Source organism: Megascapheus bottae, chromosome 1 (assembly GCF_031878675.1).
Source record: "Megascapheus bottae isolate mThoBot1 chromosome 1, mThoBot2.hap1, whole genome shotgun sequence".
Lineage (NCBI taxonomy): Eukaryota > Metazoa > Chordata > Mammalia > Rodentia > Geomyidae > Megascapheus > Megascapheus bottae.
Window position 1 is genome coordinate 98,279,359 of NC_143509.1, and position 12,902 is coordinate 98,292,260.

At 44.6% G+C, this 12,902-nt stretch overlaps 1 protein-coding gene across 4 annotated transcripts in view; it reads left to right on the plus strand.

Moving 5' to 3' along the window:
• Nucleotides 1–12,902, plus strand: part of Itsn1 (intersectin 1) — a 181,109-nt gene that overhangs the window by 136,613 nt on the left and 31,594 nt on the right. For all 4 annotated transcript variants that reach the window (XM_090349060.1, XM_090349067.1, XM_090349046.1 and 1 more), the window contains 3 exons: nt 1,156–1,277; nt 4,153–4,270; nt 6,189–6,380. In XM_090349060.1, coding sequence (XP_090205186.1) covers nt 1,156–1,277; nt 4,153–4,270; nt 6,189–6,380 — 432 coding nt within the window. The remainder of the gene's footprint in view (nt 1–1,155; nt 1,278–4,152; nt 4,271–6,188; nt 6,381–12,902) is intronic.

Here is a 12,902-nt window from a genome sequence, read left to right on the forward strand (position 1 = left end):
CCAAAAACTGTTGGAATCTAGAGTTTGTCCTTGGCATGTCACAGGAGAGTCTTCAACTCAAGTAGATTCCCAGCTGGAACTCTCATCAGAGCCAGGCTTTCCATAAGCTGGCCTCTAGTCTGTCTTGCTTCCTTGAGCTTTTTAAAGCCTAAGCAGGCCAGATTTCCCCTCAGCCACATGGTACATCTACCAGGGTGGCTGAGCTGAGATTGTAGGATGGAGTCGTCGGTCTACAGGTAGTATGGGGATTCTGGTCTCCTTTCTTTCCATCATTCTGTACTGCATTCCTCTTTCTCCTTGCCTTCCACCTTCCCTTCATCTTCTCCTTTGTGCCTTCCCTCTCGGGAACTATCAAGGTGGGGAGGAATAGAGCAGTGTTCAATATTGCTTCTAGAAGTTCAGGAAGTGGCAGCCTCAAACGTGCCAGAGTCCTTTGGGCAGGAGGCTGTTTCTTCAGTGCCAGCAGAAATGGGCTTTACGGACCCTGGTCTGTAGCCTGACTGGGATTTTGTCGTGGGGTTGTAAAAGTACAGACCTGTTTATATTTTTTTCTCTGTGCTGCATTATTGTTTTACATGAAATTTTCTTAACCCCAGGTTTCTCCTTTAACTTAAAACAAAAAGAAGGAAACTGATATGGCTGTGATTTCTATTAGAAATTCAGAGATTACTCCCAAAATATGAATCATAAAGAAAATGGTTGAGTTGATGGGAATGAGACCCAAACCACACACATGAATAAACTCCAGCTAGCTCCCAGTGGTCCCTGAGAAAAATAAAGAGTTTCTCTCCATTGTCCTTGGCAGGAGGAAACATGTCCCTTGAGTTCTTTTATTCACTGACTATTGATGGAGTGAATGAGGTGTTCCAGTCACTGGGGTGGGGGTGAGAGTCAGAAGGTGAGGGGAATGAGCAGGAGATGGATTTTACTGCCAGAAGTTGGTAAGTAATTCTGACACAATGATAGAAGATGGAGCCCAGTAGAAAGAGCAGCCAGCTACAGTTTGCATGGTAGTTCTGGGAAAAGGAAAGAGAGTCTCCCTTCTTGAATAGAAAAGCAGCCGAATGCCCTGGTATTCATGAGGTAACTTGTGTCCTTAGGACTTCCTTCTCTTGGGTCTAACAGTCCACGGCAATGTTTGGTCTTGTTTTTCAGAAATTGCCCAGGTCATTGCTTCATACACTGCTACTGGGCCTGAACAACTCACTCTGGCACCTGGTCAGCTGATTTTGATCCGAAAAAAGAACCCAGGTGGATGGTGGGAAGGAGAGCTGCAAGTTAGTGTCTGGTATTTACTTAAAATTCTCGACCCAAATGTGTATGCAAAATTTCAAAAGCACAGTATTTCCCTGCAAAGGACAGAGAAGCCTCCACTCCCTGGACTGTGCATTTGCACAGTGAGATTTCCGAATCTGTTTGGTTCCTAAGCTTCAGCAGCCACCAGCAGAATTCTGAGCGTTCATCTGATAAAATCCATCCAATTGCTAGTTCGGATTGTGAGTGTAAGGATAGTGAGAATTCATAGGACAGTGGTGGCTGCAGTTGGGAACCTGCTATGGCCTCATGCTTCGTGGCATGCAGAATAGAGACTTCCTTTATCAGTGGTGGGAAATGCTAAATTCCGACAGCAGGCTTCTTTTTATGCTCATCTGTTCCTCATTCAAATTTTAGTTCCCCTGTGTAAATCTCTGTAGACCTGTGTGTTATGCTTATTAAAATATTGGACATAATATTGATCTAAACACTATCTGAAAAGGGCACAGTATCAGTTACCTACAATTCTTGTCAGAAGCATATTAACTAAGTCTAATCATGAGAAGACATCATATTCAGAATAAGAAATGTTTAGTTGAAAAGGAGACAAGCAGAGTCTGACTGTGGTCAGACTAATGGCAATGACAAAACCTGCAGAAAGAAGATAAATGAGATGTGCCCACAGACAGCAGTATCCCTTGAAAGGAAAATACATCAGGATAATTGACAAAATTGGGATAAGACCCCAGGCAGGATTAAAATATTATCCCCATGTTAAATTTATTAGACCTGATAACTGCACTGTGGTCTAAATATTTCTATTTTTAGTAAATACCTATTGAAGAGCCATAATATAAACAACTTAGAATCAAATGATTCTGGAAAAGAAATTACAAAGAGGAAAGAAGCAGGGTGGGAGCAGAAGGGGTAAAATGTTACTAAGTGAATCCAGGTAAAGAGTGTTAGGAGTGTTTTATGCATTTTTCTTCTTGTTCATTTTCTATAAACTCAAAATTATTTCTAAATCAAGAGTTGCCTTCTAAAAGTTGATTCAGGTTATTTTTTAGTTAGTGTCTTATCTTTTTGTCTGGGGGTGGCCTGGACTCCCATCTTGCTTAGGTCTCCCGTGTGGCTGGGATCACAAGACATGCCACCATGCCCCATTTTTTTTTGTCAGTCCTGGGGCTTGAACTCAGGGCCTGGGCACTGTCCTTGGGCCTTCTCAAGGCTAGAGCTCTACCACTTGAGCCATAACACCACTTCTGGCTTTTTTTTGTATATGTGGTACTGAGGAATCAAACCCAGGGGTTCATACATGCTAGACAAGCACTCTATCACTAGGCCACACTCTCTACCCACCCTATTTGTTGAGATGGGGTCACTGTAACTTTTGGCTGAGCTGGTCTTGAACCATAATCCTTCTTGAGATGGAATTGCAGTCCTGAGCCATCACTCTCAGGCCCGGAAAGAAGCTGTTCAAACATTTTCCACCACTCCTCTTTGGGATGTGCCTGGGAGGTGGCCACTCATGCTCACAGACCAGTCTTTGTGCCGCTGTGCAGTCAGTGCTCACCAGCCTTTCAGTCCACATGTCCCTCCCCTGCTCAGAAGACTGAAGTAAGTTCGATTGCCCTTTCTCCTCAGCCTGCGGAGGAAGGCTGGCCCCTGTTCCCTTTGTAGCCATTTCTCCCACGGCTTCTTTTGGCAGTTGATTTGAAAGACCTTACTGCCACAGCTCGCAGCTGCCACAGACCCTGCCTCTGGGCAGAAAGTCTTATCGGCCTACAGGGACCAATGAGGACACGTGAGCTCTACCCTGAATGGAACCAGAGATATTCTTGATGGACAGCTTGATAGGTAGCATGGCAGAAGGTGTTAGCAGTTTTAGTTTTTTATTGCCCTGGTTTGGAATAGTGTTATGTTAAGGGTGGTTAAACTTTAAAAATTAAAATAAAAGAATACAGATGTCTCTCTTCCATCCTTACAGCCTGGTTTCTAGAGATACCGTTTCTGGGTATGTGCATATGTGTGTGTGCACATGCACACATGTATGTTGTTTTGAGTTCTTTTTTTTTCAGATAGTAGGCAGAAGGGCTGTTATGGCCAGATATGTTGTTGTTTTCTTTTTTTTTTTGGTGGAATTGTGTCATAATTGCCAGTCTTGGCTCAACAACTTTATCTTAAACTCCTCCCTGCCAGCTTTTTCCAATAATTCCCAGCACATAAGCAATCAGTAGATGAAGCTTATGTAGAGTAAGATTGAAATAAAGAAGGGACCAGCCATGGAAAATGTGCTGTAACCACATGGGCCTGACGGCTTCTGGAACACAGTGTCACGTCATGCCTCCCTGTGTTCTGTGGTTAGTACATGCAAGTCTTCCTGTGTCTGGGGTGGAGAGCGTGTTCCTAACTAGTTTGTGGCCTTCGACCACCACATAGACGTTTTCCAAGCTCATCTTCTTCACCTTGACATTGTGAAGAACAATAATACAGTCTTTCCCGAACTTTTGTGTACACATAAGGCACTTAGCATGGGACCTACATCATAAAAGGCCCTATGTTGCTTTATTCTTAAAACTCATATGTGATGTTGACTTTAACCATAATCTCTACTTTTTCCAAAACTAGCAGCTGTGTGCCAACTAGTTGTCTGTCTTAGACATACTACAAAACATCCTGAATTTGTGACCACTGACTCTTGGAAAACATCCAAGCTTGCTGACCAGTGGCTGCCATGCTTTTCATTATAGTAACAGTGTTTTATTTTGGTGTTGTAAGGATCCACAGATGCTACTGTTAATGCCACTTTTTATTTCATATCCATAGGAACTGCTCAAAGAAAATTTCTGTAATCAAAGCTAGACCTGTAAAATTTTTATTTGATTTTTTTTTAATTAGGCACGTGGGAAAAAACGCCAGATAGGCTGGTTCCCAGCAAATTATGTCAAGCTTCTAAGCCCCGGGACAAGCAAAATCACTCCAACAGAGCTACCCAAGTCCGCAGCACTGCCCACAGGTAAGTTTTATTGTCTCTTGTTGGAGAATGATGTGCGTGGCCCTTTTCACTTGGTTTTCTCACAAAGCATCCAAGATTGTTTTCTCCTATGTGCTTTTCAGCCCTTTTTATGTCAGCTAATGTGATACGGAATATGTTTTTCAAAAGAACCAAATAACTAAGTGGCTTTACTGTGCTGGGGACAACAGAGCCTTTGTTGACACTCCTACCAAAGCAGTCCTAAGCACTGTGTCATGAAAGCCAGATTTTTCTCTTGGTTTTCTTCCAGCCATTTTAAAGTGGGATTGGGGCTAGCGGGTGAGGCAACAGAAAGAGGCTCCTAAAAATAAGTAGCTAGGGCCTGGATAGGTCAGGAGACTTAGCTGGAGGCTACGGGCTCTGCTGGCCATAATGTGGTATCCAAAAGAGGCTGAAATAACCCCCTGTGGCATTTACTGGGGACAGGGGCCTCGCTGAGGGGGGCCAGGATGTTGTGCACACTTTCCTAGAGGGCTGCAGAAGGGCAGAGCACTGTACTTGACCCCAATGGCTATTTTCTGATCTAAGGGATTGAATTAGATGCTTCAGTAATTATGAGGGAGAGGAATGGATTTCTGCTTTAGTTCAATACTTGGGTGACATTTTAGGGAAGCACGTAATTTTTGTTCCATTACCTTCTAATTGAATGTCTGGGCTACATATCCCTAATGAAATAAAAACTTGACAGCCTTTGGAAGAAATTAAAGGATTGGTAAGCATTGCGACTAATCTCTGACCCCAACTGGTTCTCCTTGCCTGATCTAAGACTTCAAGTAGTCAAAGGGGTGGGGGCGGCCACTGGGTCTGCTGGCTACTGGGAAGACCTGATGGGGTTTCCCCCACTTCAGTCTCCACACACTGTCAGTGTGTGGCCCCTTCACCAGATCTGTTGGAACCCTCTTGTTACAACGATTCCTTTATCTGGAGAGTATGAAAACCTTCAACCTGTATGTAGTTGGGTTAAAAGAGTGACTGGAAACTGTACCTCACTAAGTATGCAGGCTTCTGCATCTCTGCAGAGATGCCCAGAGTGAGAAAAACTTAACCCCCTAGAGGTTTTAGGGAAAAGGAGAATCAGCCTTGAACATGGCTGTTTTGTTTTGTTTTTTTTAAAGATAAAAAAGATTCAGCAAAGCTGGGAATGTGGCCTCGTGGTAGGGTGCTTACCTAGCATGCATGAAGCCCTGGGTTCTATTCCTCAGTACCACATACACAGAAAAAGCCAGAAGTGGCACTGTAACTCAAGTGGCAGATGGCTAGCATTGAGCAAAAGGAGCACAGGAACAGTGCCCAGGCCCTGAGTTCAAGCCCCAGGACTGTCTTCCACCCCCCACCGCCCCCCCCAAAAAAGGTACAGCAAAATAAATTAACTATTATTTTACTTTCCACCAAGATCTGGAAACTTTGGGAGGTCAGAGGATAATTGTCTTCCGCATTTAAAGAGAGACAAGAGGATGGCTGTGTATTCAGTGATGGAATGCTTGCCTTATGTGTGAGGCCCTGGATTCCATACCGCAGGAAGAGAGTAAAGAGAAAAGAGGGGAGAAAGGAAGGAGTCCCGTGGCCGCTGGCTGGCAGGCCTGTGTGCCAGAACCTGGGTAGTGTTGGCTGGTTCCCTGGGGCAGTGTTGCAAAGCCTCTCCTGTGCTCAGAGCACAGGTTCAGTTATTGGGGTGAATTTCCTGCTGACAAGCAATGTGAAAAGAGGAAGATGTTGTAAAAATAAAAGACAGCATAAAAATTTTGCTGTTGTCTTCATTTTCAATCCTTCATCTTCCTCTATTGCCCCTCTGGGGCCTTCCCTTCATTGTACCCCCTGCTCAAGGGCAGAAACGTCCATGAGAATGTCTGTGGCTGCCCCTGGAGATGTGCGGCTTCTCACCACACCCTGTCTCCTGCAGTGGGCCAGGTGATCGGGATGTACGATTACACTGCACAGAACGACGACGAGCTGGCCTTCAGCAAGGGCCAGATCATCAACGTCCTCAACAAGGAGGACCCCGACTGGTGGAAAGGAGAAGTCAATGGACAAGTGGGGCTCTTCCCGTCCAATTACGTGAAGCTGACCACAGACATGGACCCAAGCCAGCAATGTAAGTTCCCTGGTGGCTCTGTTTCTCTCCTCTCTGGTGTCTTCTGGTAAAACATGCAGCATTACTCTGATTCTGCTGAGCTTTGTTTGCAGAACTTAAAGCTAGACCACTGCTGCATTCACGATAGTCTCTTTGAAGACCTTCTGTAATGCAAGACTTTATCTTGTGGGGTTTTTTGGTTTTGTTTTAAATTTTCGTTCCTTCTGTGGCATGTTCCCTCCTTCCCCTCCCCCTTTTTTCCTCTTTTTTTTTTTTTTAAATCATTTTGGCACCATGCTGTTTTACATGCCTGACTCATTTTCCTAGCTTGAATTTTGCTCATTGTTTTGTTTTGCTTATGTGTTGTTTTCCTCCTTTTTCTAGGAATCATATGTTGTCCATCCCCCCCCCAGGCTTGAAAGTCCTCAAAGAGACCCACTATCCCATATCACTGCCCAGAGGGATGATGGGAGATGCAGCCTTGATCATGTGACTTCCAGCATGATCACCTACTGCCTTCTGAGTAGAAGAACTCACTGCAGAGCAGTTTACCTCATTTTACCTTAGTTGCATGTGATCGCAATGTTTGAGTTATTAATTGCAGAGGTAGAAGCAAAAATTACAAAAATACACAGGGTAGTGGGTCCTTTTGTGGCTTTCCTAGTTATTCAAATTGACTTCCCCCACCTCGACACAGGTACTTTCATACTTTTAAGATTATTTTTAAATATATATATATTTTAGTCTTTTTAATAAAAATAAAATAAACCAATTCTTTGCTATTTTGGTTTTGCAAAAAGACCCACTATCAAGGAATGCTGCATGTGCTATTAAAAATTGTTCCAAATGTCCATAAATCTGAGACTTAATGTATTTTTTTTTCATTCTGTCCAGTGTTACCAACTAAATTATGTAGTCTGGGGGTTTCCCCCCTACTCTAGAAGTACAGACAAGTATATCTGTTTTGAAGATGTGTAGAATGAGCCCAATTAAAGTGAAGGTGTTATGTGCCTGTTTGTGTGTATCAGATGTACCGTGTTGAGCATGTAATACATCCTGTACATAAGAAATGAGTTCCTTCCATGACAAATGCTATCCCTTTGTATGATGCTCTAATCATATTGCGTTAATTTTATTTTGCACAGTGACCTTGTAGCCACATGAGAAAGCACCTGTGTTTTTGTTTGGTCTCAGATTTATTTGGTTGAGGTGGTGTTTTGTTTGGGGTTTTTAATTTGACGTGTGTTTTTATCCCACACATCAATAGACAGTACCACCAAAGTGGTTATGATTGACGCTACAATCTTTTAGTCTTTTATCTGAAGTTTTATTCCAGTTACTTTTCATGGAATGATCTGTTTTAAACAAGTAATTTTCCTGACAAGAAAGAATGTATAGAAGTCTCCCTGCAATTAATTTCCAATGTTTACATTTTTTTAACTAGACTGTGGACTTTCTACAGATTAATATGAAATGGAGCTCGTGGTCCGTTTATGTGTTAGCTGTGCTGTAGCCGAAGCCACGTTTGTCCCTTAACACTAGTTGAAGCTCTCAATAAAAATGCCTGTGCTGACAGCACAGCACGTGGGAAGGGGGAAAGGAAACCTCAAGCACAATCCAGCTGTCCTGCTAATAATGATGTAACATGTCGCCCCTTTGTGTGCCGGGCTCCCCCCCACCCCCGCCACCCCTGGGAGCCCGGGCACTCACCTTTGTGTAGAGGGTCCTCTCCGCTCTCGTGGTGCAGAGGGTGAGCCCATTCCTCCCCGTCCACTCGCGCTTCAGTATTCTCATGGATATGAATGTAAAATATATAAATACATAAACCTGCGGCTTTAACAACTGTAATACACCCTTTTGGAATAGTTACGTGTATAGATAATTAAATTCTTCCTATAAAAGTTAGATGGAAATGTCTCTGTGTTCTTGATGTTGGAAACTGGCAGTGGTGAGGGCACCACACACACATGAGTGTGGGCTCACGTGTCAGTTATGTGTGCTCAGAAATATGACCAAGATCGGATCCTCACAGTTCTTCAAACGGCCCTCCTTCCCTCCTTCCTTCCCTCCTTCCTTCCTTCCTTCCCTCCCTCCCCCTGTCCCCTAGCAGTTCATCACCAGCAATGCTGGATTCCAGCATAGAATGCTGCTCTGCAGGTTCGCAGGCAGCTGTGTCGCCTGGCTCTTGGTTTATGTGGCTGACACATGAGCCAAATGAGGTATCATAATAAAGGACTGGTGAACACCTAAAATATATGCGGGTAAAGACAGGAGTGTGCACGTTTTTATGTTGTTGCTTGGGATCTGTTTCTGCGGGAGTCCTCTGGTCTTGGTTGCCTCTGGGGAAATGAGCTAGTGCACGCTGCTGCCCCTGTCACCTGTGGTGGTCATGTGCTTGATTCTGCCTCAAGAGCTTTGCCCTTCAGCTGAAAAGGGATTCAGTTTTATCTGTCATTGAGCAAATATTTAAGGGCGACCCCTATGTGCCAAGTACCCCACTGGATTCTGGGAGGAGCGTAGTAAGACAAGGTTCTGATTCTCATGGAATTCATATTCTGATGGAAGGAGTAGGCTACAAAGATAGATGGATGGATAGATAGATAGATAGATAGATAGATAGATAGATAGATAGATAGATGGGTGGGTGGATGGATGGATGGAGGATTGATAGATATGGAAGGGAGAGAGAGGAAAAAAATGAGTAAAAGACATGGAATCACCCATACAAACATTTATGATGTATGTCAGCTATGCTGTGTGCCAGATAGTGGGCATCAGATGAAGGCGCTACAGGGAACCAATTGAGAACCTTTCAAGAGGAAGCAGTATTACAGTGGAGACCTGAAGGGTAAGGAGAAGTCAGATGGGTTTCTATTTTCAATCTTCATGATTCTCCATATTCTCTGCACTTTGGCACAAGATCGAAGTGGAACAAAAGGGAGAGAAAGTATCTCCTAACTAATTTGGAGGGGGTTGTGATATTTGTCCTTTGGCCTCAGTTTAAAGGTATTGGGTTTCATTTTTAAACTATTTGATGAAAATAACTGGTCTTTAAATCCTTCACTCCATTTTGTTCTTGGTGAATGTATTTACAACTGACCTTGGCAGTGTTGTTCCGGTAGTATGTAGGGAAAAGCCCCAAGGTGACTATTCACTGTACACTTGAATCGCCCTCCTGTGCTGCAGGTCACTTGGGGGAGGTAGGAACCCCCTAATGGTTGGTCTCCCCAAGAAGCCTCAGCTGTATATTGTCTCTATATAGAGGAATCTGAAAGAAGCAGAGCAAAGTAAGGACTCAAACCTTAGTGAAGTTACAATATATTTGGCAGCATTGCAGAAGTGTGGAAACGAATGGGTGTCTGGCCCATGTCTGGAAGAGAGCCAGGCAGATCCAGGCTGTCATAGCAAATGGCTTTTGGGTCATCTGTCAGATGTGGTGATTGGGTAGACTTGACACCATCAGTAGTAATGCATAACACCCTCTGATAGGTTTAGCCATAGGAAATCACCAACATTGCCGCTTTCTTTCTTGCCTATAAAAAGCAAAACTTTACTATGGCCTGTGCCTGGTACATGGTAGGTCAGGTACTCAAGAAAGCCTTTTGTATGAATGGACCAAACAAATGACTGTGGGAAATATAGTGTAGGTTTCTGTCATACCACATAACCCCTCTCCATTTGCTCTTCCTGCTGCTTCTTGAAAGCAAGCGGTGTCTTGAAGAGGCTCTTCTGGAGTCTCGTTCTGTGGGATAAGGAGCCTATTTCTTTTATTATTATTTTGTTTTTGTTTATCTCTTTCCTCCTTCAGATCCATTCCCATGCTTTACTTAAATATCATTTCTAAGAGAGTGAATAGTATTTTATTTCTTTAGACAAAATTAGGAATTCTGATCATTCTTTTTAGTTCCAAAAGTAACACCCCTTGAATCTCAGTAGTCTCAAAAAATACATACAGTAAAATTTTAAATATCTGATATCTTATATAAGCAGTTCCATTTAGCTGAATTTGGGAGGCTTTTTTTTTTCAGAGAACCCTACACAGGGGAAAAAAAAAATGATTTTAGACTGTGTCCTGATTGTATAGATAATGAAGATTCTTTAGCTTCAGAAAGATGTTGTTCTTTTTATTGAAAGCCATTTTAAATAATAGACTCAAGTAAAATATTAAGTTTTTTAATGAGCATTAGCTTCATGCATACAGTATGTGTGTGTGTGTGTGTGTGTGTGTGTGTGTGTGTGTGTGTGTGTGAGAGAGAGAGAGAGAGAGAGAGTGAGAGTGAGAGAGAGGCCATGAGCCAGTCACTGTAGCTAGGTAACATGAGGTTGGATGGGGAGGTTAGAAACTGCCTGTATGGCAGCTTCTGGCAGAAGCTCACAGCTGCACATCTGCCTGACAGCTGGTTCAAGTGATATTGCACAAGCCTCAAAGAGGAAGTGTCCTGTCCTCTTCATGTAGTTCTCCAAACCCTGGTCCAGAGGCAGGGAAAGCACGTGTGACTGCATTGTCACTAAGGAAGCACTTCCTCCTCAGGCTCCGGCGTCTCCCTGTGCTGTCCCTTCCCCTTCCAAATTCCTGTCCCTCCAATACACTGAGCCAGTTTTGTGTCCCAGTTCCCACCAGAAAAGTGTGGGACACATGATGCAGATTATCTGATCACACATCAAGATTGTAAAGAAAGTCAGCATAGCTTTGCACTTGACAGAGGGCCCAGCGAGACACAGTGATGCATCTAAACTGCCCTTCTGACTTCTGGACTGGTCTTCTTCCTGGATCACTGGAGAAAGGTAATCCTGTCTCTCGGCCCCCGGGGGCTATATGGACTCAGCAGCTGCCACTTGGAAAGATGGGAGCCAGTGCCTGTCCCCACTTCCTGTATTGCTCAGACGATGACCGGAAGTGCCGTGCTCTTGGTGAGGACTCCACATACTGGTGCATGTTTCCACGATGGCCTGCTTTGGCCGCTCATCCTTCTTGCCTTCAGGCCAGTTTCCAAAGACTGCCCGGATGACCTTGCTCTGCGCCAACTGTGGCTTCTAAATTTTCCTCCCTGGCTTCAACCAAGACGCCCAGGGTGCCAAATATAGCAACAACACCCAGACGAGTCCACGCCAATACTTGACTCCTTCCTTTGCAATTTCCAATCCTTTACTTCTCCTCTAGGCCGCTGCCTATGGGACTGCTTTGACTTTCTGAGGCAAAGTCAAAATATCCAGGAACCTTAGTGGGGCCAAGGCAACTTACAACGGCAGCAGGTAGTTTGCTTATCAGCAAATGTGGTTTTCAGATTAGGGTCAGGAGAGAGAGAAGGATCCCATCAGAGCACCCTGCCACACTCGTGAGCTGTGTGGACCCCCAGTAGACAGTTGGTGCATGCAGACAAGCTGCCTATTTCGTTTGGCAACAGAGAGAAACGGAATGCACAAGGCTCTTAAATGTCACGTCTGTGGACTGTTGGCAGGCCGATACTGTACTCCACAATAAACCTGTCACAAGCATGTTGAGTCACTGGGGTCCTTTATTTCTCATCACAGCCTTCTGTGGCTCTTGTATTCTATTGCCAGCAAAGAATGGAACAGTCAGTCTCCCTGTTGTGCCAGCCACCGGGATACCTTTTTGCTTATTGTACAGCTTGAACTGGAAGCCATGTCATCTCCAGAGCAGCTGCCACACATACATTTGGGAGACTTTGAATTTCATTGTCCTCCGACCCTGGCTGCATGTGTCCTGAAATGCCTCTGGATCCAAGCCTTGGATGTCCTGCTGTGTGTGCCGGGACTCCAGCAGAGACCAGTAGAGGAGGCAGAGTGATGGAGGCCTGTGGTCTCTGGGGTGTTGCCTTGGATTCCCCAGGCCCTGGGAGAAAGTCCCACATGGCTGAATCCTCAGTAACCAGTAGCCCATCCTCCAGGGGGAAGTTCACCTGCCAATCCTCCTATATCCTTGTTCTTCCCCTCTTCCTGCTGTCTCAAAGGAGATGGCTTCCTGCCTGTTTTCCCTTCTCTTGCTCCTTCCCATGAGACATGGCCACCGACTATGGAACCAGCCTGGTGGCAGAGCATGTGCAGATAAGATGCCTAGAGGTGCCAGAGAGAACACAAGCTGACAAATAAGTAAAATTCTAGCTTGTGATGTACAAAATGACTGAGGACCAGCTTTTCTAAAATGACACCATGGGAGAGAGACCTGACCTCAGAGTCCTTGTTCAAAGACAAAGGACAGGAATATTCTCAGCCTACAGAATCACAGTGCAAAGGCCGTGGTGCCAATGAGTTGCTACTGCTCTTCAGGATGGTGCAAGTCTGCTGACTGGGCTCTTTGCCCCATGCTTGCCTTCCAGTCGTTTTTGGGATGCTTAGGTAAAATAGTTCTGGGCTTTTTGGAGGGGTTTTTGATCACTTGTAGGGGTTGACCTCGGCCTAGACGCTATCCCTGAGCTCTTCGGCTCAAGGCTAGCACTCTACCAGTTTGAGCCACAGTGCCACTTCTGTTTTTCTGGTAGTCAATTGCTGACAAGAGTCTCACAGACTTTCCTGCCCAGGCTG